The sequence below is a fragment of the Lissotriton vulgaris genome, chromosome 7 (genome assembly GCF_964263255.1).
Source record: "Lissotriton vulgaris chromosome 7, aLisVul1.2, whole genome shotgun sequence".
NCBI classification, from domain to species: domain Eukaryota; kingdom Metazoa; phylum Chordata; class Amphibia; order Caudata; family Salamandridae; genus Lissotriton; species Lissotriton vulgaris.
In genome coordinates, this window is record NC_141695.1 from 604,252,583 (window position 1) to 604,279,517 (window position 26,935).

Sequence of the window (26,935 nt, forward strand, 5' to 3'; positions counted from 1 at the left end):
CTATCACACAGAAATAAGGCACCAACAGACCATATGTATGTATACTGATTTATGGAATGAACATGCACGTTCTAAGTAACGCGCTGTAACGTCCAGCAATAATGAGAACGGGTTCTCGCCACCCAATATCCCATATGTATATTCACACCGTCCTCCGCATGAATGCCGTTCCTGACACTCCCCAATGGAGGGTACTGTGCTAAGTAGTGGCCGACAATGCCACTCGAGCCTTGTCAATCTGATTACAACAGTAACGACAAATACGCCGTCTGACCGTCCCCCGCAAGAATGCCGGTCCCAGCACTCGCCAACGAGGGGTACAGTGATGCCTTGGTTAGAAAATCACCAATAGCACCGTGTTCCAACTCCTGGTGTGGAACTAGTAACCTCGGCTCTCAAATATGCCTTGTGTCCTTTGACCAGTACTGGTTCCGGGTTCACAGCCAAGGACCAACACAGTGAGCGGCCACTTCCCCACTGGGCCCTTTAATGTTTAGGTAGTTAATTAAGCCCACAGATGTCTAGCATGAACAGAGAGACGCGCAGGAGCAGCCGCTCGACTCGCGTCTGGATTCCCTGGGATTCCGGCAAGGCAGTCAATGACCCCAGTCAGACCAAACAAACAAGGTCTCTAGAGAGCTGACGCACCTGGCGGGTCATGTAGGAGCAGCCGCTCGACCCTGTGAGAGACACGAACTTCGGCATGCTTTGTCGGTAATGCAGAAAGGAACGCTGTTCCTTACCTCACGGCGTTTCACCGACCTTCGGCACAGCTCGATAATATCCGACGTTGTTCTTGGCGGCCGCCATTGCTTTATACGCCTCTGGGTTTTGCGCATGCGCCGCGCACGGCCTCCCGGGATTTGTAGTCTTCCCGGGGCTGATACTGGGAGTTGTAGTTCCGTTTCGTCCTTTGTTGCGGTATGGTTGTTCTCCTACCGCTTGCTGCTCCTTACCTCTCCTTGAAACCCGACACTGTGGGAGTCCAGCAGGCTTTTCCTCTAAAGCAAATACCATCGAAGAAAGATGAAGTGTACCCAAAATGTGATCAAATGAAGCTGGAGCATATATGAGACCCATGGGAGAAAGGAATTTTCGCCACTGGAGTAATCCCAACAACCCCCTTGATTGGCCCCTATGCAAGGGCCAAGCCACCATTCCCAAGCTGGACACTACATTCATGGTATAAGAAAGTTGACCTAATTCCTCAGCGCAAGCTCTGCTTTAAGTCTTAATGTACTTACCTCCAGGCAATCAAAATGTAAAGAACTTCAGGCACCTTCAGGAACGTGGAGTTGGACAAACCTCATAAAATGGACTGTGCTTCTGGGTACTGGTTCCAGAAATACAGGGTCTAGACTTGTGCATTTTTTAAGGCACACGCAACAAATAAAGGCATGCATTCTTTGCGCCCAAGCTATAGGAAAAAGTGATCTACAAAAACTATATTCTTTGAAACTAATGTCTTAGTAGCATAAGAGGATGTCCAAGGGAATCTTCAATGGGAAGATTTATAACCTGCCACAAAAACACTATGAAGCAGTAGAGCATAAAGTCTTGCAAAACAAATTTCACTACCACGCAAGTGGTCAAACTCCTTGGCTAAGTGTCAGTCTTTGCTTCTTCTTGATTTGTGTTTTCGTAAAGAAACAGTCGTGCTTGCAAATAAAGGAGCATGTATACCAGAAAAACTGTAGATAGCAACTAATCATGGTATAGATCAAATGTACACTAGACAAGGTGTTCTAGTTAAGGGCGCCAAGGCCCTCAAATGCCTCGAAGACCAAAATAAGGAGTTTATACTGCCCTTTGAAACTGGAATTTAGATAGCCCTCTCACTGCATGTGGTTGCCAACGTGTTAAAATGAAAAAGTAAACATGTTGCAAAGTTGGTCACCTTGTCAAGGGGAGGATAAGTACCTAGGGAGGGGGGGGGTCGCAGATGAGTGGGCTATTTTAGTACTCAAAATTACTCCTGTAAATGTAGGAATGGGCTCAAAACATACTAGTAGGGACAGATGAGAGTAGGCTGGAGCAGTACAGAATACACTCAAAAGAAACAACCAGTGTGATTTTCCATCAAAACTTTACCAACTTTTCACATGAAATGTTGGAATAGACTACCAGATCCAAAAGTTTTAATGGCGGAATGCCGACTGTGGCCATCAACAAATCGGGGAGAAGTGATTATAATCTAGTGCCTTTCTTCACTCAACCGGTCGATGAGGTGAAAGGATTTGAAATCTTGGTTCAATTTCCTAACCCAGCTGATCTTACTTATTAAAGATAGATGAACAAGTTACTTATCTTCGGTAATGCTTTTTCTGGCAGAGACAGTATATACCTGTGGATTCCTCACCTTTTGAATATCTCAACGGGCCAGAATTCTATGGAAACTTTTCTTTACATAATAATGACATAATAATGCCACGGCTGCGCACACAGCTCTGCTTAACGTCATTGCAGTCATAAGAAGCCCTCATCCGTGATGCTGTCAGTTTCCACCCATTTTTTCGTGCCTTCGAGGCAAGTGGGCGAAACCAACAGTATCCATGTGGAAGCACATGGTAGGTATCAAATAAAAGATTAAACATATATATACACACGCACATATATACTTATATACATTCAGGAGTATAAACAAAATAAATAACATACAACACCTTTGCTTTTGGCATACGCAGAAAACAACAAGGAGGAGGGTGGGTCAGTGAGGAATCCACAGGTAGATACTGTATCCACCAGAAAAAAGCGTTACCGAAGGTAAGGAACAACTTCTGATGGATACATCTACCTGTGGATTCCTCACCTTTTGAATAGAATCCCCAAGCCGTCCCGCACTTGGAGGTGGGTGCCTGCCTGCACCAAACAAATACTGCAACACGAAGCGGGCACATTGAGCGTCATCCTTACTTCAGAGTCTAAACAATAGTGCTTCGCAAAAGTATGGAAGGAGGCCCAAGTTGCCGCTTTCCAAATGTCAACTACAGGGACACCTCTAGCCAAAGCGGAAGTAAAAGACTTAGCTCCAGTAGAATGCGCTTTAATACCTTCTGGTGGCTCCTTATTAGCCATTGCGCAGCAGATATTGATGCACAGGATAATCCATCTGAATAATGTGCTTTCATGAACTGTTTTTCCTTTCATCTTGCCCACATAGCCAACAAACAGCTGATCATTCAACAGGAGATCAAGTGTTCGGTCCACATAAAAGCTCACAGCTGTTATAGATTCCAAACAATGAATCCTTTCTTCCTCTTCAGAAGGATGTGGAGAAGGATAGAAAGTAGGAAGGGTAATAGAATGGCCCAAGTGGAAGGGTGTAACCACTTTTGGCAGGAAAGCAGCCTGGAATTCTCGATACCAACTTGTTTGAATGGTAAGTTGTGAAAGGAGGTTTCATATTTAAACCCTGCAATTCACGAACACGCCTAGCCGACCTTACGGCGACTAGAAAAATTGTATTAAAAGTAAGCAACCTCATAGGAAAACAATGTAACAACACAAACGGAGAACCCATAAGAAAGTTTAAAACCAAACTAAGATTCCACTAAGTAATAATGAAGTTATAGGGAACCTGTTAGCAAGTCCCTTAATAAGCCTTAACAAAAAGGGAATGTTGGTCTGGTAAGCAGATTAATTATAAAAGGACTAACAAATAATCTTTTACTGTTGCAACAGCGCAACATTGTGCACTAGCGACAGCTAAAAGCGTAAAATGTCAGAAAACGGACTTTCAAAGGGGCAATGGAATTTTCTCCATACCACTTCACAAACTTCCCCCATATGCCAGCATAAACCTACTTGGTGGAGTGTCTTATTGCCGATAGCATAACAGCCACAGGATCAGGAGGAAGAGGAAAACAAACTCAGGTTGCCCCATTAAATCTCCAGACATGTAGGTGCTGGCTCTGGAGGTGTGGGTGTAAAACATGCCCCTGCGACTGTGAAAGACGGTCTGCCTTGTGAGGGAGACGAGCGGTGGGCACAGAGAGAGGTGAAGGTCTGTATACCATACCCTTTAAAGCCAATCTGGGGCTAATAATATGATTTGTGCCCGGTCTTGGCAAATCTACCTCAGAACCCAAGGAATTAAGGGTTTGGGGGGAAACAAGTAGAACAGCTGGGCGCCCCAGTCTAACTGAAACATGTCCCCAGAGCTCCCTGCAATGGATACTGAAGGATGCAGAACGACAGGTAGTGTGTGTTCTCTTATTTGTTTTTTATTTTACAGAGTTTTATATAATGCGCAAACTTGACCCGAATCGGGTATCAGAGAGCTTTACATAGCATCAGTTGCATTACATGAGGACACATGCATTTTTGTTAGGCAAGTGGCAAACAGATTTGACACTTTTATTAAGATTAAGTGATAAATAGATATATCTATCTGAGGCAGTTGCCTATAGCCCCAATATGTATTGTACCACTTCCAGATGGAGAAGCCACTCGTGATCGGCAAAAAAGTATTGACAGTCTGCCCGCACACATGTTCAGAACTTCAGCCAAGACATTTGCCAAGAGGCAAACTGATGGTCCTGAACCCAGGACCAGAGCTGCAGAGAGGATACAACTCTACTCCTCCCTGTTTTTCTACCACATCGCAGTAGTATTGTTTGTCAAGACTTGAACTGACTACCAGCGAAGGGAAGGGAGGCAGGCCTTGAGCCAGTCGTATCGCCTGCAATTCCTGAAGATTGATATGCAACAATCTTTCCTCTGGAGACCAAAGACCTTTGATCTCCAGATAAGCTACCCACCTGAGAGTCGAGGCATTCGTTATCGCTGTGGCCACTGGAGGAGGCAGGTATAACAGCATCATTAGAGACAGATTGCCACACAATCTCCACTACTGTAGATTCACTGCAGTGTCTCTGAAGATCCTTACCGACTCTTGAGATCTCTGCTGTGTTGAAACCACCGCCATAGAGGCAAAACTAGAGGGCCTTCATGTGCCAGCATGCATGGGTGACCAACTGAATACAGGAGGCCATCGGGAATGAAACCATCACTCCTCTGTGAAACCTCAGAATCATACCCTGAATGTCTAGAAGCCTCTGGGGAGGCAGATATGCCCCATTCACACAGTGTCCAATACTGCCCATATAAACAGCGTGTGCTGAGAGGGCCCTAGGTGAGATTTTGGTATGTTGATACTAAAACCCAGGTTAAACAACAATTGTTATTAACAGCAAATAATGGAGTCTGGAGCCAATCGTCCAGGTAAGGGGAATACTGCAAATCCCCACTTTCTGAGATGCGCTGTGACCACTGCCATCACTTTTGTGAAAACTCAAGGTGCGGAAGTAAGACCAAACGGAAGGACCACAAACTGATAATGCGGAGACCTCACCGTAAAAGAGATACTTCCTGTGCGGTTTCAGAATGGGTATGTGAAAATGCACGTCTTGCAATTCGATCGAAACCATCCAGTTATCCTTCTCCAGCACAAGAAGCACTTGTGCAAGGATCAGCATATGTTCCTGCTTGAGGAACCAGTTTAAAATCCTGAGGTCCAGGATCTGCAGCAAGCAACTGTCCTTTCTGGGAATCGGAAAATACTGGGATTAGCATTCCTTATCCCAAACCTGCTCTGTTACCAACTCTACTGCACCCTTCTGAAGTAGAATTTGAACCTCCTGTTAGAGGAGCTGAAGACGTTCTTCTTAACAAAAGCCCTGTTGGGGAGGAAAAGGTGGAGGAAACTCTTGAAAATGTAAAGAGTACCCATTTTCCACAATGTCCAAAACCCTTTGAGGTGGAAAATAGGTCAACAATCCTCCCACTGGACCAGCGCGCCCCAAGATGAAAGAACTATGGCTGTTTTCCTGCGACACTGGAAGGAGAGGAGGAGGAAGAAGTGGAAGAAGGCTGATGGGCAACTCCACATTGTTTGCTTCTGCCCCACCTACTATAACCTCTGTAGAGGGGAATGGATGCTTGCTGTTGTGGCTGATATTGGCTTCTGCCTATAAATTTTAAGTTCCGGCCAAACACCCGGAACCAGCGAAACCACCTATATTCCTTAGGATATGTTTGAAGGCTCAACTACCTCGCTGTCACTTTACTGTCCTTAAACCTCTCAAGGCAGAATCAGCTTTTGCACCAAACAGTCATGAACCATCAAATGGCAAAATCCAACTATTTTGCTTGAACATCTGGCAAGAAGCCAGACCCCCTTAAGCCAATCATGTCTCCTCGTAGCAACAGAAGACCATATTGCCCTCGCAACTGACTCCGCAGTGTCCAAGCCAGACTGAATTACCTGGCGGGCAGCAGCCTGGCTTTCATTCAGCAACTTTGAAAAATGTCCTTGAAGATCACCTGCAAATTTCGAAACCCCTTCCTTGGCTGACTCCATCAATGCATGGATATGACATCCTAACAGACATGTTGCATTGGTAGACTTTAGAGCCATGATATCAGAAGAGACAACCTTCGTTGCAGACTGCTCCATACTTTTAGACTCCCTGTCAGCAGGAATCGTGAGGAAAAAAACAGGTGTCAACTTTGAAGAGCAGGACGCTTGCACCACCAAACTCGCAGGGGTAGAATGAGTAGACAAAAACAATGGGTTACGTGGAGTAGGCATGTACCGTCGTGCATTCGATCTAGTCACTGCTGCGGACGACTTAGGTGTCTGTCAAAGTTCAAGAATAGGCTCAGTGAGGGCCTCATTAAAAGGTAACATAGGCTCTGAAGCAGAACTCGGGCAAGACGGAGGTCCTCATCCTCGGACCCACCCCCTCAGCCTGGGACGACTCCTGGTGGCTGACCACACTGGGAACAGCACCAACACCCACTGACCATGCACGCAACCTAGGATTCATCCTCGACTCGTTCCTCTCCATGTCTAAGCAGGTCAACGCCGCTCCTCCTCCTGCTACAACACCCTACGCATGCTCCGCAGGATCTACAAGTGGATCCCTACCGAAACAAGAAAAACGGTGACACAGGCCCTCGTCAGCAGCAGACTGGACTACAGCAACGCACTCTACTCAGGAATCCCAGCCAAACACCTATGACTAAAACGCATCCAAAACGCCTCCGCCCGACTGATCGTCAACGTCCCCTGCAGCAGCCACATCACTCCCCACCTGAGAGACCTACAATGGCTCCCCGTCGACAAGAGGATCACCTTCAAGCTCCTCACCGACGCACACAAAGCACTCCACAACGCCGGACAAGCCCACCTGAACAGCAGACTCAGCTTCTACACCCCCACCCGGCAGCTCCACTCCGCCAGCCTCGCCCTCGCTGCTGTCCCCCGCATCCAAAGAACGACCTCCGGCAGCAGATCCTTCTCCTACCTCGCCGCCAAGACCTGGAACACCCTCCCTACCCACCTACGGCAGACCCACGACCTACCTGCCTCCAGAAGACTCCTAAAGACCTGGCTCTTCGAGCAGTAGCGGCAGCCCCCCTGCCTCATCGCCTTGAGACCCTCACGGGTAAGTAGCGCGCTTTACAAGTACTCTGATTGATTGACTGATTGATTGAGATGAGGATATGGAAGAATGAAGCACCTCAGTCAACTAATTTAATTTCAGTTCTGTAGACGGCAATGGCAATTCCAGCATCTCTGCCGCCTATCTGATCACGGAATGATAAGGCAGGAAACTCTGGTGGAGCAATACCATTTGGGCACAACAACTCCCACTTAGGTGAAGTATCAAGGCCACTCGCCACCTTCATACTCAGGATGGAAGGACACCATATCACCTCCCTCCAAATCCTGATTTCCTTCAAACAAGTACTGTTCCTCCTCCAAAAGTCTCAGGGCCTGTGTTCGAGAGCTCAATTTCAACACTGGCGCAAGTGGATGAGGCGTCAGCCACGTCGGCTCAGATGGATGAGGAACTGGAGCAGATTGTCGTGGAGCCGACCTGGATACCTCCAACTACGGAGTGGGCACAACCAATGTAAGGAATTCCTGCTGCACCTCTTCTACTGGTGACAGTGTCACCTTTCTCAGCATCGGTAGAGGCCAGTTCAACTGAGTCATTGGCATAAATGGCAGGAACGGTGCCTGCTGGTAGTGTATCGAAAAAACTTCCTAAAGAATAAGCTTGTGAGCCCATGGGGACCACTGGCACACCAGATGGAGTCCCAGCCCTTGCAGAAATGCTATACATAGCATTCAGGAAATTCAACAGATCGGACCCTGGAGTCAGGAATGCCGGATGCTCCTGCTCCTGCCTAGGAGGTACAAACCGAGGTAGAGGAAGATCTGGATCAGGTACTGACTCCCGCTCCGGACTCCCAGACGGTGTCACCGTTCTCTGACTCGGAGATGCCGGAGTTACATGTGAAGACTGAGTGGGAGAAATCTAACCTCTTTGTTCATGGACTCTCGGAACTGGGGACACCGACTTCGGGTAAACATACTTGGAAGAGTGACATCGAGAACCATGACGCAGATTCTTCTTGCGTTTCCTTCTGGACAATTTCAAAGAGTGGGCAGGTGGCGACTCCGAGAAGGGAGGTCACTTCCAATGTCCTCTTTTCTCACATCTTTCCTTGACCATAAAAAGCTTAGCCACCCTCTCCTTCAAAGCTTTAGATTCATCTTCTGGCAGGAAGAACAGGCATCAACATCATGATCTGAACCAAGACAAAGGCTGTTGTTGGCGGGTCAGTAATTGACATCTAACCTTCACATTCCTTGTAGGGCTTGAATCCAGACTTTCTAGACGAAGACATTATCCATTGCAACAATGTTATGACCAACAAAAGACAAAACTGCTACACTATCGGAGGGCAGAACAAAAAAGTACGCTTTGAAGATGCGGAAAAAAAGGAACTGACGTCAGCTCACCGACGAGGGCTTCTTATGGCTCCAATGACTTCAAACGGAGTTGTGTGGGAAGAAGTGGCATTAGGACATCCTCGATGTAGGAGAGTTGTAAAGAGAAGTTTCCATAGAAAGCTGGCACACTGGGATATTCAAAAGGTGAGGAATCCATAGGTAGTAGTATCCATCAGAAATGCAGTTCTACAATTTCTATTCTTGGGTTCTAGGGTTAAAGGATTTGTAAACCAGTGTCAATTATCTAATTTCACAAGAAACCGTATTGAATACTAAACTGATGATTTCACAACGGGGCTCCTTACAAGTGCCCTGGTCTAGAGGGTGTTAACTCTGCACCCCAGACATTAATGATAATAGATCCAGGGGTGCTAAATTAACAGTGATTTAGGTAAAACCTTTAGGTTTCACCTGGATAATTAGGAATTTTGCTTGTGATCTTCAATCACAGGTCCGATTCCCTTACTGGTTCCTCACTCTCCCCAGTTGTTCCCCTGGAGATTGTAATTGCTCTCGAAATCCCTGGGGGAAACATGAGAGGTCTGTGGTACTTTCGTGCTTCTTGGAATTCTCAATGGGGCTGGTAACAGGGCTTAAGGCCCCCCTGGGATTTGTGAGCTTTGCCTAATGAGGGCCAAAGAGTCTAGAAGAATAAATAGTTGCAGGCTCATTTTGAAATATAGCCAGTCCAACAGCCTCAGACAAGTTATACATTTCCACACATGACAAATTCTAACCAACTCAGCTCTTACATTCACACTCTTGAAAAATAATTTGCAGTAATTGTCTAGCACTGCAGAAAACTCAAATATATTTTTAGGATATAAATTTACTGGGTGTGGATGAAGGATTCTCTTGACCGGGAATTTACACAGGGTATGTTTACTAAGAACAGGTAGAAAATCTGCAAACTCAACTGGACTTGAAGGTCTTCATGTGCCATCAAATACAGTGTTCCTATGTAAAACAAAAAGGAAAAAAGCATGCATTGGGTGACTTGAAAAGGAGAGAAAAGCAACATACGTTCTACATGTGCGAATGCACAGAAGGGTCCACGGGGACAGCTGCCAGACTGCTGCATATCATTGCACTTTGTCGATTTGTAGATCTGTGTAAGAAAGAAAGAGACATCACCGGCAGGGAGTGTAAGTCCCAGGCCACAAAAACAACAGGACAGAAAAAATATTACAAGAAAGCAGATTAAATCTCAGGCTCGAAAGAAGAAAAGTTAGAGAACAGGATGGAGCGTAAATCCCAATGCAAGGACATTGACAACACAGTGGTCAATTGTGTAACACAAACCATGAGCTAGACAACGGAAAGATATCAAAGGATGTGAGTGAAGGCTAAAGTTACATTGACAATTCTATTCCTTCTAGTGCGTATTGATCTTCCCGTATTCACAGTCTGCAAGTACCCCTTGACCTAGTTATGGGACTGTAAAGTTCACCTCTTAGCTATTCAATTCAAAACTTCATTCAAATGGTACTCTTCCTCCAATAAAATGCATACGTGGCCGTGCTCTCTTCTACCACATAGGCACACAACATACCAGTAAATGTTTTTTAAATATAATCCATTGGTGCAGTGTGTTGGCTAATGGAGAGGGTAGACGGGTGCCTTTTGAGATTTGCCGATTCCCCACGGACTACAGGCAACAGTCACCATGAAGGTTACAATATTCCACTCCTATTTTTCTATATCCAGGTTTTTCTAATTCTCAATCTCTATGAAGATTTGAGAACAAGCGAAAAATTAAAGTGTAGAAATGAAAAACTATATAAGCAGCTATCAAATTGATTCTTTAAGACCTTTTGGGGAAAATGTACATGGCTCCTAGGATAAGTATTAAGAGCAAAGTACAGGGTGATTCATTTGATGTGGCCAATTTAGCTGCCCTGACTAGCTGGCATGAATCTACCTACTGATGTAATCTTTACGTTTCATGCTTATGTACCTCCCCCCTGTTGCATTTCATATATTAGAGTGCATATTTTTCATGTATAAATGCTTGCTGCATTTAGTATTGTTCGCACATGTATAACGCATAACATTTGTTTTATTATAGTTTGATAGAGAATCAATTATTCAAATATGTTTTCCATGATTTATGTCTTAAAGAATTAATTGAAATAGTAACAATATTAATATGTTAATTCTTGTATTTGACATTATTCAATATGAGGCCTGCTCCTTTCAAAATATTCATAAAAGTGTATTTGACCTGGGTAGAGACCAGTATAAGACAGAGACGAACATCTTTAACTTTCTGTGAGAATTGGTTGGAGTACGCACAGCTGTAAACATCTTTTGTGAAGGTCACAGCCAGTTTCTCTGAGCCAGCTTAGCCTTACCAATTTGCTGAAACTTCCTAAGCACAGAAGCAGAGAAAGACCTTCTCAATACACAACAACAAGTTTGTTGCTTGACTAATTACATGCGGATGGAAGGCCACCTCAGGAACTCATACAGGCCCTTTTAGTACTAAGACAGCTTAGTTAGGGGCAATATGGGAGGATATGGAAAACAGAGACGAGTTCTCTCTGCATTCAAAGACATTCGGAAAGAGTTACCATGTTGCAATTCGTTTTAATATATTTACAGTTCATTGCTACCATTTTGTTTCATCTTTAGTTACAAAATTACACATTATTCAAATCCTAAAATATATTCATTGTGTGCATTTCTATTCACTGTGAAAATAAATTTGGAACCCACTAACAAAAAAACACTCATGTGAATTTCACAGGACTGATTGTTTGCCCAGAATACACCGCCCTCATATAATGCGCATGTATTTTGTGGGTTACAGCTCACCCGGTTTTCTGTTTCAAGGAGATAAGTTGGCTTTGAGGATAAATGTTTCGTCTACAAAACCTAATCCCAGACCACATTTTACATGAACTAAAAAAAATAATACGGAACAGCAGAGATCCCCATCTTGACTCTGGAAGAACGTGCTCAGAAATTTTATTGAAGAGATTTCCCCAACTCAGTATGGCGATTAGAGATGCATGCGGGCAGCCATCTGGTGGGATGCAGGCTTTCTGTGTCTGTAGAACAAAGGTTGAAAAGAAGTTGTAGACTAGAAAGTGCAGATCACCTGTACTGCCGAATAAAATTGCTTCCTATGAATGGTGTGCAAAGATGAGAAGTGAGAAAATAATATTTTAGCTGAAACTGTCAATACTATGTTCGGAAAGACAGATGTGCTCTGAACACTACTACTGTACATGTGAGCTGACTTACTCCTCGCTAAAAGTTAAGAAATTGTTCTGCAAAGCAGAAATTTATTATGAAAGTTGCCCATGGCAGACAAACATTTCAACATTTAACTTCTAATAGACAATGCCGAGTGGAGTATATCCAATCAGTTATTTAAAACTCTCAAATGATGTGCTCTCATGCAGAACTGAAATATTTAACGGGGTAAATGCAGGATCTAGGATTATCTTGCAGATCAATCCTCTTTTCCCCATATAGGAGTTTTTGTTGCATGCTGTGAAAGAGGCAAGGCATGTAGGGCTGGCGATGAATCAATAACAAAATGTTCCTCACTTGTAATCCTAGTTCTGTGTCATGTGCACCTTGACTTAATATACACACCACCATGCAGGGACCCCAGAACACTTCTTTTTACAAAGTAAAAAATCATCAGCTGTGTCTTGAATAGGAGGTAAAAACTGACATTTTTTCTAAGTGAAGGCCAACGAGTGTTTTTCATGAAAAGTTTTCTCTTGTAACAAGCACTGGCGTTGCCAATAGGTCTCGCAGTAGGAAAGTTGGAGCTATTACAATTGCAAATAACAATGCCTTTTATTTTTGTTTTCATTTTAAAAACATAAAGGGCTTTGTCATTTACAAAACCAATACCTCCAACTTTCCTACTGCGAGACCTATTGTGCACTGCACAGTGTGGGTGAGAGTGGCACTGCGTGGGTGTGAGTGGCTTTGGGTGAGTGGCGTTGCGTGGGTGAGTGGCGTTGCGTGGGTGAGTGGCGTTGCGTGGGTGAGCGGCGTTGCGTGGGTGAGCGGCGTTGCGTGGGTGAGCGGCGTTGCGTGGGTGAGCGGCGTTGCGTGGGTGAGCGGCGTTGCGTGGGTGAGCGGCGTTGCGTGGGTGAGCGGCGTTGCGTGGGTGAGCGGCGTTGCGTGGGTGAGCGGCGTTGCGTGGGTGAGCGGCGTTGCGTGGGTGAGTGGCGTTGCGTGGGTGAGTGGCGTTGCGTGGGTGAGTGGCATTGCGTGGGTGAGTGGCGTTGCGTGGGTGAGTGGCATTGCGTGAGTGGCATTGCGTGGGTGAGTGGCGTTGCGTGGGTGAGTGGCGTTGCGTGGGTGAGTGGCGTTGCGTGGGTGAGTGGCGTTGCGTGTGTGAGTGGCGTTGCGTGTGTGAGTGGCGTTGCGTGTGTGAGTGGCATTGAATGCAGGTCTGCTCGACCTAAAAACGGAACAGGATACAATGGCGCTCCTAATAATGTGTAACATTGTTATCAATATCACAGAATGTTGAACAGCATGCTTCAATCTATTGCCAGTTATAATCTAATTGCATTTACCTTAAAAGGATGAGTTGACTGACAATATGTGTACCACAGACCTGCGAAAGCCACAGACTGAAGCACGGAATGCTAACCCAGTGGGCTTTATTCAAACATTCACTGGATGTTCACTATGTGTATACAGACAAGTACATTGCCATAAACTGGAAAAAGCAGACCCTCCGCGATTAGAGCGGAGCGAGTGATTCTTCTTTTTAATACATCACTTTTGGTGAGTTCACTGCATATGCTAAGTAGTCCCACACTTATTTATTGTAGGACTTGCACCCTGTTCGTCACACTGCACTTGTTTGTCTCTTGTGCGGAAAGGACAACCAAGTATTACCTTTTCCTGTGAAACTAGAAACAGGATGAGATAAACGTGCTTGCATGCCTCTGCAGACAGAGTGAAAAGCATAGGTTCAAATCTCTGCTTCCTTCCTTTGCTAAATGTTTGATCCTGTGCGAACTATTTGACCTCAGTGTACACCATGCTCAGTATCTTTGTCTGGATCTTGCGTTATTTATGTCATAGTCTTACATTGCACTCGCTGCTTGCACTGATGCGTATTTTAGACGTGGGCTACTAGCAGAGTCTGACAGTTGTGACAACTATTCCAATGTGGGCCAAAGCTTTAACTACTCCTTTTCTATCTTTCAAGCTGCTTCCTGAGCGCCACAACGGTGACCCTTCCAATGAAGTCACTTCCTATGATGCCCCTTCCTGTGATGTCATGGTAACTCGAAATACATGCGTTACGGGTCAGCAAGCTAACTACCGCACGCCCTGCAACCCCTCCCTGGGGCACTTGGCGACTCTGCTATTACCCGATTTATTGTAAACAAACTCACTTCATTACTACAGTTTATGTAGTGGCTAGCCAAACCTGCCTCTTTTACACTCTCGGCCCAATTCCCTCTAAGCAAAGCACAAAGAAGGCATTTATGAACACACGAATTACAGCTGAAAACATGATAAATTTTTGCATGGTTTTCCAAAAGCGGCAAATCAGCTTTTGCGATTTGGGGCTTCCCGAGTATATTTCTGTTACAACAAGGTTTTTGCGAAATTGCTTTGAGTAAAACCCAACAACTGTACTGTACACTTATGTGATTGTGGGGTTTTATTCAAAGCTATCTCACTGTATTATGATATATATTATATGCAACAGCTTTGTATCAGTGGACAGTGCCGACTGTCAAAGGCGCCAAGAGGCCATAGTCATGGCAGATGTACGCTATTCAAAGAGCGCGCACACACGTACATGTTTAATCACGTGATTCACGTGAACTGCATGAAAACCGCGGGGCTGAAAGCCCTTGGTTTGACGATGATTTTCGCCACTTGAATTCTCGTTCCCTCAATGCGCTTGCGCGCATTGTAGGTCACGAGACCTAATAACCACTTAAATACACATCACAATTCTGCATATCTAACAATATCTGTGCTGAAGTGTTAGATTTGAGATTTAAACGCATATATAAGAGGAAAAAATGAAGGAACAAGCATTGGCAAAGCCAATAGGTCTCGCCTATGCAAGAGCTATTGGCTTTGTCAATGTGTTTTAGCCATGTTGTACAGCTGCATGGCTGCTCTGCATCGTGGCTAAAAGTTAGGAAAAGAAGTGCTATGATGCAGCCAGCACTGGCAGTATTTTCTGGCGGGAGGTGACGGGGTAGGGGCAAGGACAGATTACAGACGGGTGCTGCTTTGCTGTGTTAATGCACACAGCTCAATCTCTTTATTGTAAACACCAGTCTATTGCTGAGCCCTGTGGCGCTTGAGGCTAGGACTGTACTGGATTCAGTTTTGGTTCTTTTCATGGCATAGTCTCCAATGGTCAAATCAGAGAATAAAATATTATCATGTGAGTAAAATTTTGAAACTATGGGGGGCGTGGCATAGGAGCCGTAAATGTCGAACGCGTAACTGTAGAGCTCCGCTATTCGCTCCCTTCCAGGGCCAAAATCCTACTCGATCTGGACCCCAGCAGCTGCTCTGGTGGGTCATTTGGCGTTGGGCAAATCGCGACCCTGTTAGTGTGATCCGGCGGCGACAAGGGGCCAGAGAGCCTTCACCCACATCCGACTGGCAGCGGCCGCGCACAAGCCGGAGAACGGCAGAGGCTGGGCCGCGGCTGCCAATCGCCGCTACCGTCGTAGAGATGGCTGCGGTCCCATATGGAGTGGCCTAGGGTGTGCGCAGACAACGACCCGTCCTTGGAGACTGCTGAGAGTGAATCTGGGCGGGCGGTGTTAAGTATTCACGACACGGGGTGGTGAATTAATCTATTTATTAGAGCCAACACGGATGCTCCTACAACGCCGGAGCGAACTTCCAGTCAGCTCGGTGTTCAGCTGATAACTGTCAGAGGTGACAGTTCCCAGCTGATGACCTCACTGCTGGTACGGTGTCCGCGCAGGGACACAGGCGTGCACACTAGGAACAGTGTCCCAAGTTGGACACAAGCATTACAAACATAACAGGTGGGTCGCGCTGTCGTTGCAACGCCATAGTGGTACCCCTCCCACACTCCTCACACCACGGGCCTCAGTGTTCGGCACTCCGGGCCTAGCAATACCATTCGAGGCCCGGAAGCCACCGGACTGTGCATGTAACAGGCTTGTCTACCTGGTGCTGAGGAATCCGCCGCAGAGGTGAGATCTGGCAAGCGTACACTGGGGGACCGGCCTTGGGACGGTGGCCATCCTGACCGATCGGCGGGTGACCTGACCCGTCATCGGTGCCGGCTGTGGGGTGCCTTCTTCCTGACTGAGGCAGCTCTGCGACGCTTGAGCGGGCCTCCGGACACACAGGAGACATCCACCGGGGCCGAGGTGTGGGAGCTGATTAGAGAAGTTGACCCAGTGCTCCCCCGTCTGGCTTTGGGTTGGGGACGCGCACCGCGGACTGTCACGCACAATTGTCCCGGAAATTCCCTTCCCGTCCCTGACTGCGGAGTGGGCAGTTCTGGTGTGGACCCTCTGGGTTAGACCTTCCAGCCGCTATGGGCAAGGATAGATACAGTGCGACGGCCCCAGAGCAGCACACCAGCTGGGAAGGAGGCCGCAGAGGGCCTATCTTCGGACACAGCAACATTGCTGGAGGCCATCCATCAGTTGCGCACTGCTCTTGAGGCCCACATCTGGGCTGAGGGCTCGGAGGTTTCATTCCTCCGCCAGGATCTCTAGAAGGTGGTCAACCGCATCACCGAAGCGGAGACGAGGGTCTCCAAGGTGGAGGACACGGTTTCCACTCTCCAGAAGAAGGTGGACAAACTGGCCATGGTCTCCCAGGAGCTAGCGGTGCGGGTCGAGAACGCAGAAGGGCGGGCTCATCGCAACAACATCCACCTGGTGGGCTTCCCGGAGGGCTGCGAGGCCTCAATAGATGCCGTACTTTCGGGTTGGCTCAAGGCCCTGCTACCCCCCCCCCCCCACCCAGGACATGTCTTGAAGATTCATGATTGAGAGGGTCTACTGAGCTCTGACCAAGACGCCGCCGCCGCCGCCTGGGGAACGTCCGAGGCCCGTGATTGCTCAGCTCCTCAACTATGCTGACCGAGATGCCATTCTCTGCTTTGCTCGGATACACAAACACAAGATGACTTAAGTCCCATCCCATCCCATCATGGTCTTCACGGACTACATCTGGTTGGTCCAGCAGCAGCGTCAGTCCTTTGTGGCGGCCAAGCAAAGCCTATGGGAGCAAAATTTATCCTATGCGCTACTGTTGCCGGCCCCCATAAAGGTGATCTACAATGCCAAAACATTCTTTTTCGCTACCCCGGAGGAGGTGTTTGTGTGGACGGACGAGAGATGCAACCTCAAGCCGCACTCACCACCCCATATAGACTCAGACTCCTCCCAAGGCTCACACAGGAGCAGCCGTCAAGGTAGAGACACAACTAACCGACGAAACAGATCCCGCTCCAATTGGCGTGCTCAGAGTCAGACGGGCACCAAGGACTGAGGTAGACCTGGGTGTCTCAGACTTATTCTCTCCTGTTCTCTTCACCAGCTGGACAAGTCACTAGTGCAGCCACCTTTTTGGAACGTTTCTTGATCCTAGGGCTGGGGGTTTCATAATCAGTCCAGGAAGGTATCAAACTTAACACTGCTCTCCACGTTTGAGTTATGTTGGGTAATGATGGGAGGGGGGATCCATTGGGTCATCATGTTTGTGGGGCCTGGGACGAGATTCCACCGCGACAGATACTCCATGTTTTGGAGGATATGGGGGGGGGGTTTGTTGTTTGTTTGACAGTTTACACACTGCACACGCACCACTATGTCCCATCATCTCCACATCGTCTTTCACACTACACTTTTAGGTTTGGTCATGACTCACACGGCAGGTGATCCTCCGTTGGGGGAACTCAACAGTTTTACCTGGAATGTATGGGGCTTACTGAATAAGGTCAAACAGGGGGTGGTGCTTCATTTGGCAAAGCAATACTCGGCCAACAGTTTGCTACTACAGGAGACACATCTTCTGGGCAATAAAGACCCATGCCTCTCCCACTGTGTGTTCGCCACGGTGTACCACTCTTACTTCACAAGGGGGGATACGGCAGTACTTATCCACCATACAGTTCCACTCCAGGTTACACAACATTGGTTGGACCCAGGGGGCCGTTTCACGGTCATCTCTGGTACTATAGTCGGGGAACAGATCACAGTAGGGAGCATCTACACCCCTCCACCGCTAGGCCAGACTTTTATCGATAAAGTGACACAACTTTGTGGAGATTTCCCGGGTGGCCTGACGATTCTGGGTGGTGATATTGGAATGACATAATGGGTCCCTCGTATAGGTTGCGGGCTAGACCACTGGATGCCCCCCCCCCCTCCCAGGTCCAAACTGAACATACTGCGCACACATTGGGCTGGGCAGACACTTGGGGGGCCTTTCATCCCTGCGAAGCTGGGTTTACGTATGCAGCAGCCATCCATCCCACCCTTTCACGCCTTGACTAGTTGTTCCTCCCTCACAGTTATTTACACAGGGTGTCACACACCTCCATCCTGCCCCGGGGTCTTTCCAATCATTCACCGGTCCAACTCTGCCTGCAGACCCACCGTACACCATATAGATGGCGCATGTCTCCCTGGCTGCTCAAAGATGTCGGGTATCAGGTAATGCTGCATCAGGCAATTGCCGATTACTTTAGTTTCAATGTCGGGTCTTCCTCATCCCTGATCGTCTTATGGGAGGCCTTTAAGCCGACGATTCGAGGGCCTGATATAAGTTATCGCACCGGGAAAAAACGCGCCGTCTTGCACAAATCCCAGTTACATAGGTACCTACAGCTGTGCCATAATCGGTATCCCCTGATACGACATTTCAAGTCTTTACCCGAATTTCACCCACTAGAGGGTAGATTGTTAATGGGAGATCTGGAGGCCCACAAAATGTATCACATTTATCCGGCATGGGAAGCGGACTTACCAGCCCTATCAGACGATAATTGGGCGGAGGCGCTGGCTAGCCCCAGGTACTCTGCTGTTAACACTATATACCAACTGATTCAATTCATATATCTCAACAGAATAGATTACACTCGCCTCCACCTCTGGAAGATGGGAGACATTCCGTCCCCTGAATGCCTCCACTGTACTTTGACTGACGGGTCGTTCTTCCATATGGTTTGGAGCTGCGGGTTACTGCAACACTTCTGGTCGGGCGTACTGTCTTGCATGGGGCGGGTGTTGGCGTGGGACTTCTCAGCAGACCTTAGACTGAACTTCTACACAGCACAGAGGACATTGGGAGGAATAGATATAAGAGACACCTTCTATTCTTGGGTCTCACACTCGCCAAGCGGGACATTGCACAACACTGAAAGGCTACTTCCCCCCTGGTATTGAGACATGGAAAAAGGCTTTAGGTAAATGTATGTCGGCCGAAATAGCGGTGTTTCAGGCGAGGGGCTGTCGGCAGAAGCATGGGAAGATCTGGAACAGGTGGGCGTAATATCGAGGTATTGATTTATCTCTCCTTACGCAGCCAGCAGGCCCGGACCCCTGTTGAACGGCTGGTAGTAAATGACTCGCCAGTTTAATGTGATAGCTCAGGATGGAAACTCCTTTGTTATATCTATGTCTTGCTTTTTTGGGGATTTTGTTGGGGAAGAGGGACAGGGGCTATTTGTTCTGATGTTCTGCAGACCTCCTGGGGAGGGTGGGGGGGGGGGGACTTTCCAGTACCTGCAGTATTTACAATCTACCATATACATGTATGATGCTGGCCGGGCTTCGCCCACTTGGTAATGTAGAAAACCAACAAAATCTGTTGAAAAAAAAAACCCTAGAGTATTCATGTACCCACATAAAATCAAGGCTGCCCCACACGTACAGTGTGCTCTTGATCACAAAAGAGCATCTGAGAATCCATTCACCCATCAGCACACGCTGTTGTTTTTGAGTTCTGTAGACAAGGTTGAACAATAATGCCTCTTGTTATTCTGTTCTGGTCAGGCCCTAGAACCTAGACAAAACACACAAATGCACCTGTTGTTTGGGAACACATACTTTTGTCATATAGGTATGCAGAGACAGGTAACACACTTGGAGAGGGACCTTTCCACGAAAAAGATCATGACAGCACCTGAGATGTAGAACTGAGATGTAGAACTTTCATCTGTGTATACTAAGGTACGGGGTCTGCTGCTAACACGTAGAGATCTTCGGATATATGATCATTTTGCTTCAGTAGAAGAGGATGGAGGTTAGGCTACACTGTCGTATATAATGACAGCTACATTTCTGATTAACGGACTACTTGCTATGCTAACCGTATTTGTGTTAGGCATTTTCCTGCTTGTTGTGGCATGTATACTGGCACGTATACTGCATACTAGAGCACAATAGTAAAAATAAACAAATTAAAAGTTTCTCGTGTCTCTGTCAGAACTTATTGTGGACTAGCACGAGTGTGAGAGCGAAAGGATGTGTTCTGTAACTATGATTCCTGAAAGGGTCAGGAGTGTTGTGTTCTGAGGTGTCTAATCACTTGTTCCTTTGTGAGAGAGTAGGAGGGCAAGTGAGACACTATAGCTAGTCAGTCACAGGCTCATCGGTACTCAGGTGGTAGGATGACTCAGTCCCTGCCAATTAAGGTCCTCTGATCTCAAGCACACTTCTGTGACTGCACAGAATCCCTGCAACAAAGAGGATGTGGCATTATGGTGAGAGCTGCTGACATCGCAGTTTGTTGCTTATGCTGTGTTGTTCCAGTATTACTGCCCCTGGAAGTCGAAAAAAAGCACTAACATTTGTAATTGCATTTATATAGCACTTACTACCCCTGAAGAGGTGTTGAAGCACTCTTTTGGAGAGTAGCACGCTACTCCGGACCCTAAAATTGATTAGTTGGGCGGAGGCGTAACGGGGTGGTGTTAATGGGAGAGGGCATGGGGGAAACGGACAGTTTGAAAAAAGAACGATAAGTGGCCACATTGGCCAACTCATAGCTTTTCTTTTTTTTGCTTCCATCAGTGATAAGGAGATAAGAAACGGGCAGGAGGGGGTTAGAGAAGAAACAGGATGGAGGTGGTAAAAAAAAGCACTATGATGCAGCCAGCGTTGACCGCATCATAGTGTTCAGTGCGAGCAGTGGATGGCCAGCGGAGGGACACTCATTTAAGTTAATTCATCAGTTCTTGGTCCGTAAGCCACCAAAATAACAAGCATTGGCATAGCCAATAGGTCTCGTCTTTGTGACCTTATAAGTGTTTAGCCATGCAACGCTTGATGTTATTGCACCAAAGATATTGTACAGGATAACTAACTATGCCAATGCATGGTTTTTTTTTTTGCATACTCCCGAGAGCCTTCATGGTATGCATTTATTCTGCATCGCTCATTTAAACTTTTTATAATAAAACCCTCAAACTTTTTATTGATGTAGAACTCAGTTATTGAATGGCGTCCATATTCCCAACAAGCTATATTACTCTGCTAGTTTGCTGTTCAGGTAGGTGCCTAATCGTGGAGTGGGATACAGTTTTCCTCTCACACTTACCCAGAACAAGTACTGCCGCCGTTGCCCCACAGCGATGTGAAGGGTAACTTCAAGAAAATTCACATTGGTAATGAAGGAATTCAAGAGCAGAATAAGACATGTGCACCCACAACATGCCAGATAGCCAATGCCTGTCAAAATCCAGTGACGTGGCGACCTAATACGTGGACACGCTCCACCTGCACGTCTATGTTCAAAGGTATTGCACATCAACATCCAGTGAACTGTGCACTCCGGTGATCCAGAAATGCTCCAGCGCATGCGCATCAATATCCAATGACAGTGCGTTCCTGTATTGCACACATGGTGCACTAGCGTGCTTCAGTGACATCGCAGCCTCCTGAGCAGTCTACACGAGGATGCGAGTTTGAGCAACAACTCCCTCGCACGAGAGAGGACAATCTGTTAAAACGGCTATGGAAAGCGCACTCCCCAAGCAAAACGGTAGGAAGTAACATTTAAATGGCTAAAAACTTTGCATAGGGCAAGCAAGATAGATTTGTACAGTATGTCTCATAAATCTTTTTGGTGGGGCTTTAAACAACTTGGGGAAGACAACTTGGCGAAGCAGACGAAAATGTGTAAAAGGGTCGCTCTTCGTCAAATTATTGTGTAGTGGCTCCAAGAATAAAGTGGCTCACAGGCTGCTGGAGTTCTAATTAAGTATTTATTTAATTAGGATGACAAGATCAAGAAGTAAATACCGAGAGAGCTGCCTTTCCATGTGTTGGTCAAAGCACAGCCTGGCAGAAATACCAGGCAACGTCCTTGAACCACAGTGAAACACGCAGACCTTATAAATAACCAACATTCTAAATACAAGAATAATGCAATACAAAAGTGAATCAAAATACCCATGAACATAACAATGTGGTTATATCCTCATCCAGATGACTTTGATAAGGAACCCAGAAGGTATTTATTAACACGACAAGCGCGTGAGTCTCTCGCTAAAAGTAAAAAAAAAAAAAAAAAGTGTCTGTAAAAGTGAAAGCATTTCACTTGTTTGGAGCGAGCAGCGCCAGGAGCGATAATTGCTAACACATGGCGTTAAAGCTCGCTCCCGCAAGGGAATCGACAAACATGCACGCGTTGCCATTGAAAGCAATGCAATGCGTGCACTTTTTAGGGTGAAAAGCAAACAGATTCCAGAAGATCTTTTTCCTATGTAGCGCATGCACGCTGCGTAGGCGAGACCTAAAAAGGAAACGACATGTCAAGTGTTGTCCAATTCGAAAGCAGCAAAGATGCATGGCAAAGCTGCGGACAAATAGTAAGCAATGGGCGGTTTCCAGGCCCATTAATGAACAAAAGTCTTGCAAGTGAGAGTGCACGCACTAGCACATGCTCATGGCAAGCGAGACCTATAAAGCATCTGTGAGGTTACAAATGCACAGAGTTCCAAATATGCATTGATTAATTAAGGAGCCAGCAGATTCCATCTCCCAGCAAGCCCTGTACTGGCAGTTTGGCTCACAGCCTCAATTTTCTTTTTCTGACTCCGGCTGAGCGGGTCTCAGAACACTTATTTTTCACCCTTTATAATTTATTATGAATGCTTTACTCTTTTAGGTATTGTTTGATAAATGGGCTTAGTCGCTGAATGCCTAATCTGTTTGAGGGGAGGAAGTGGCGCTCCTACAGCATCAATTTTCCAACAACATTAATCTGTTACTTCCCAGGCTTAATCATTCCTCATGCCCAAATTCTTTCTCCTTCTCCAGCTTTCCTTTTCCCTGGATGAGTTCAATTGGGCAAATGACGTTGTCTCAAAATGTACATTAACGTGCCATTTTTAGGAGATCAGTTTCCCTCACCGATCTCTCCCTTCAGCTGTCGCTCCTCGTTCCTCAGTCTTACGAGCTCATCTATCTCCGACTTCAAAATAGAGAATTGAAATTTACAAATGATGATCTAAAATGCACACTACCTGGTCCATTTTATGGCATCCTCAGCCACCATGCCTCACACCTCTTACCCATTCCTTCCTCCTTTAGTAGTCACGACAAAGTGCTGAAGTTTTTAGTTTTGCTCAAAGCAAAATTCATTCATTGTCATTCATTCAATGTTAGCAAGGACTTAAACGGGAGAGTGAAAAAAACTGTTTTATGTTATTTAATTGGTTTGAAAAATGTCAACACTTTAATTTACAAAGAAGGTATAAACTATATATTCTTTTTTTCAAATTATGTACAATGTCATACTGCTTTAAAACAGAGGAGGCATGGAAACAAGATCTGGGCGTGGGAAATATGAACAACTAGATTCCTTTCCATTATATATTACTCTGGTTCCGAGTTCCATAAAGATAAACGTAAGCATGTATTTCTTCGAAGTGTTATACCACACATATGGAACGTTATAGTCTTATGTTCAGAGCGAATACTCACCGTAATAGTTAAGTGCCAAAATGGAATTTTAGAGATTCACATTCAAAACACCGAAAATATTTACAACTTTGAAAACAAACCAAAGAGAGGGAACAGGTATACCACTAAAGATTTTTTTCAGAATGATAACATCCTTTTCATCATTCAGAAATGTAAAATGTATGCACTCTTTCTAAATGTGTGTCAAGAAAACTACTTGACGCTAACAAAGTAAAGCTTCTTCATTTCACTTTGTCTGCCTACCATTTCCAGAACTCAATGCATTTCTATTGTGAGAACAACTCAATGTAAGCGAAGTCACTCAACAATAGGAATTTGGGGTGGTAGAGAAACAGGAAGAACTGATGAGCAGGAGTGATGGACAAAAAACGAAGCTGACAAAGTGCTAAAAGGAGAGGGTAGCGTTCATTTTAGGACACCATGTTTTCCCTCAATCGAAGTTAGGAAGGGTGATCAGAGAGGAATGGTGACCAAGGGAATTATACCACTATGAGATTAAAGGGATCAGGGATGAGGGGCTGTTATGATTATTATGCTTGTTTGCTTCTCTTTTAGCTTACACATGTGAATCTTATAAAAGTCGATGCGTGTGATAAATACAAAATGCACTTTTGTTTTAGGTCACTTTTTCTTTTCAACATAAATAATCTGCTAGAATGTAATCACAACTTGTAATCTGACCTTACTACTTTGATCTAAATGATTATTGAGGTGTGATCAGAGTTTCATGGAAAACTGATTACTTAATTTCTTGTTTGTTATTGTTTAAAGAACAGTCTCACAGAATGAAAGTAAAGGGGTATCAGGCAATTGTCTGCAAATTGTTCATCTTAAAAGGTTTAAAGACAACTAAACAATGTTATATAAGACAGCACAGAGTGCAAAGGGTTAGCTGCAGATTACTATCCCTTTGAATATTCCCCAGGCGTCAGACTGGGTCAGGAAACTTGGGCATGCAGCTCTGCACTGGCACCGCTCAGCTCTGGAAAGGACATGCAGAGCCTATAAAGGCACCACTCCGTGCGCTGCTGACAGTTGATTTCAAGATTGTCCACGTCCCCATATGCTGATCCTCAAAAGCAAATTAAGAGCAACCAGTGTGCAGGTTCCTAAACTTGGGATTTTATTATTGGATAGAGTCCAATCCAGGGCCGGACTGAGTACCGAAACTGGCCCTGGCAAACTGCTTGGGCGGCTCTCGTGGGGGGTGAAGGGATATGTGGCCGAGCAGTTTGCTAGGGCTGGTTTCAGCCGATTTTGTTACAGGGGGCCAATATTACCAGCCCCTGGTAACAAAAATGGCACCCCAGGGGTACAAAGCCTGCCCTCCACCCTGGCGGACCAGCGGGGAAATACCCGGTGTCCAATTCGGCCAGTCCAACCCTGTGCAATCATAGAACGGGGAGGATGGAAGGGTCAGTGAGGAATATGTGGATAGATAGTCTCTCTACGAGAAAGAGCATTACCGAAGTTAAGTGACTTGTTCTTCTAATAGAGACTTCAAGCTGCAGTTTCCTCACCCTTTGAGCATATACCAAAGCAACACCTATTTGGAGGCTATCCTGCGATTGGACAAACTAGACAGTCCTGCAGGACCCAGGAGGCAAAACGCACCGCTCATCGAACCTGACTGTTCAGACCATTGCGCCTTGTAAACGTATGGAGGGACACGCGCATAGCTGTCTGGCTAAAGTCCAGTACATAGACTTTGTATGCCCATGCAGTGGTAGGAGCCATGGCCCTGGGAGAATGAGTACACAGTCTTTCCAGAGGCAAGTGCGATCAAGCAAAGTATGGTTGCCTTCTGCACAGCTTTGCCTTTCTTTGCTTTAGAAAAGCCCACAAAGAGCTGATCATCCATTCTGTGTTCTTTGGCACAATCTTTGTAGAAGCTCAGCCTTCTCTTGGGGTACAAGCAATGGAGTCTCTGCTTCTCCTTAGAGGGGTGAGGTGGATCATAGAACACCAACAGGGTGATATTTGGTAGAGGAAGGAAACAAATCTACACCTTCAAAAAATTGCATAACACATGGAGACTTATAGAGGGCTGATTCGGCATTCGCAAATGGACGAAAGAACCAAAAGGTACCCTTTTGACTGTGCCCTGGGTAAGGCCTTACTGTGCTAAGGACAAAACAGACAACTAACCATCATGTAACTTCTTTGACCTGTGGTCTACGTGCAGAGCACTGCATCAAGCCACAAATGACAGGCATATACAGTTTTTGACGAGGGATGCCTGGCTGCCAAGATATTCAGCTGTGGACACTCAACCTCCAAGCATGAAGGTGGAGATTCTAAAGGCCCGGGTGCAGAACCCTGCCCTGTTACTGCGACAGCAGGACCTCCTCGAGGGGCATCATAATCAGATAACACATCAAGCGCAGGAGTTCTGGGTACCATACTATCAGTGCCCTTTCTGGAGCCACAAGGATGACTTGGGAATCAGTCGACAAAGAATAATTACTTGAGAAACTAGGGCAGGAAAGGTATACAGGAGTCCCCAGTTCCAATCAAGGTGGAACGCACCTGAGCGAGCAATGCCTTGGAAACGTCAACACAGAGTGCTGACATAGTGAGTTCTAGGCAGTGACGAACAGATCCAAGGTTCTTCTCATTTTAGGAAAAGACCTTGCGCCACCTCCGGGTGTAACTAAAATTCATGATACGCAAGGGATCAAAGGCTGAGCTCCATAGTTTTCCGCGGTCGGGACGGGTGGGGATGTGGTACCACTTCGGGAGGTCAAGGATGAGTCAGGCAGCTGAATTCTGTATGGTCTGCAGTCTCTAAGAGGTGCAAGGTAATTCCTGCATAGAGTGCTGTAGTCCAAGTAGCTGGTGAGAGGGTACGCCTGGCATTGATGGGGAGCCACTTGAAAATCTTACAGAGCATGCAATGAGTGAGGAAGCAGGCACAGTAGACAGCATTGATCTGGCTTCTCATTGTGAGCTTGCTGTCTACGATGATGCCGAGATTGCAGGCATGGTCTACAGGATTGGGTGAAGGTCCTAGTTCGGAAGGCCGCAAGGAATCGTTCCATGGGAGGAGTTGATACTGAAGATCAGTATTTTCATTTAGTCTGTGTTGAGTTGCAGGCAGTTGTCTTTCATCCAGTCGGTGACGCTCATTATGCACCTTCGGAAGTTGGTCCTCTTAGTGAATGGGTCTTCGATAGCG

At 46.2% G+C, this 26,935-nt stretch overlaps 1 protein-coding gene across 2 annotated transcripts in view; it reads right to left on the bottom strand.

The window, feature by feature from the left end:
• The window catches only part of UNK (unk zinc finger), a 670,943-nt gene that overhangs the window by 308,171 nt on the left and 335,837 nt on the right, over positions 1-26,935 (bottom strand). For both annotated transcript variants that reach the window (XM_086930733.1, XM_086930732.1), the window contains exon 7: positions 9,833-9,917. In XM_086930733.1, coding sequence (XP_086786859.1) covers positions 9,833-9,917 — 85 coding nt within the window. The remainder of the gene's footprint in view (positions 1-9,832; positions 9,918-26,935) is intronic.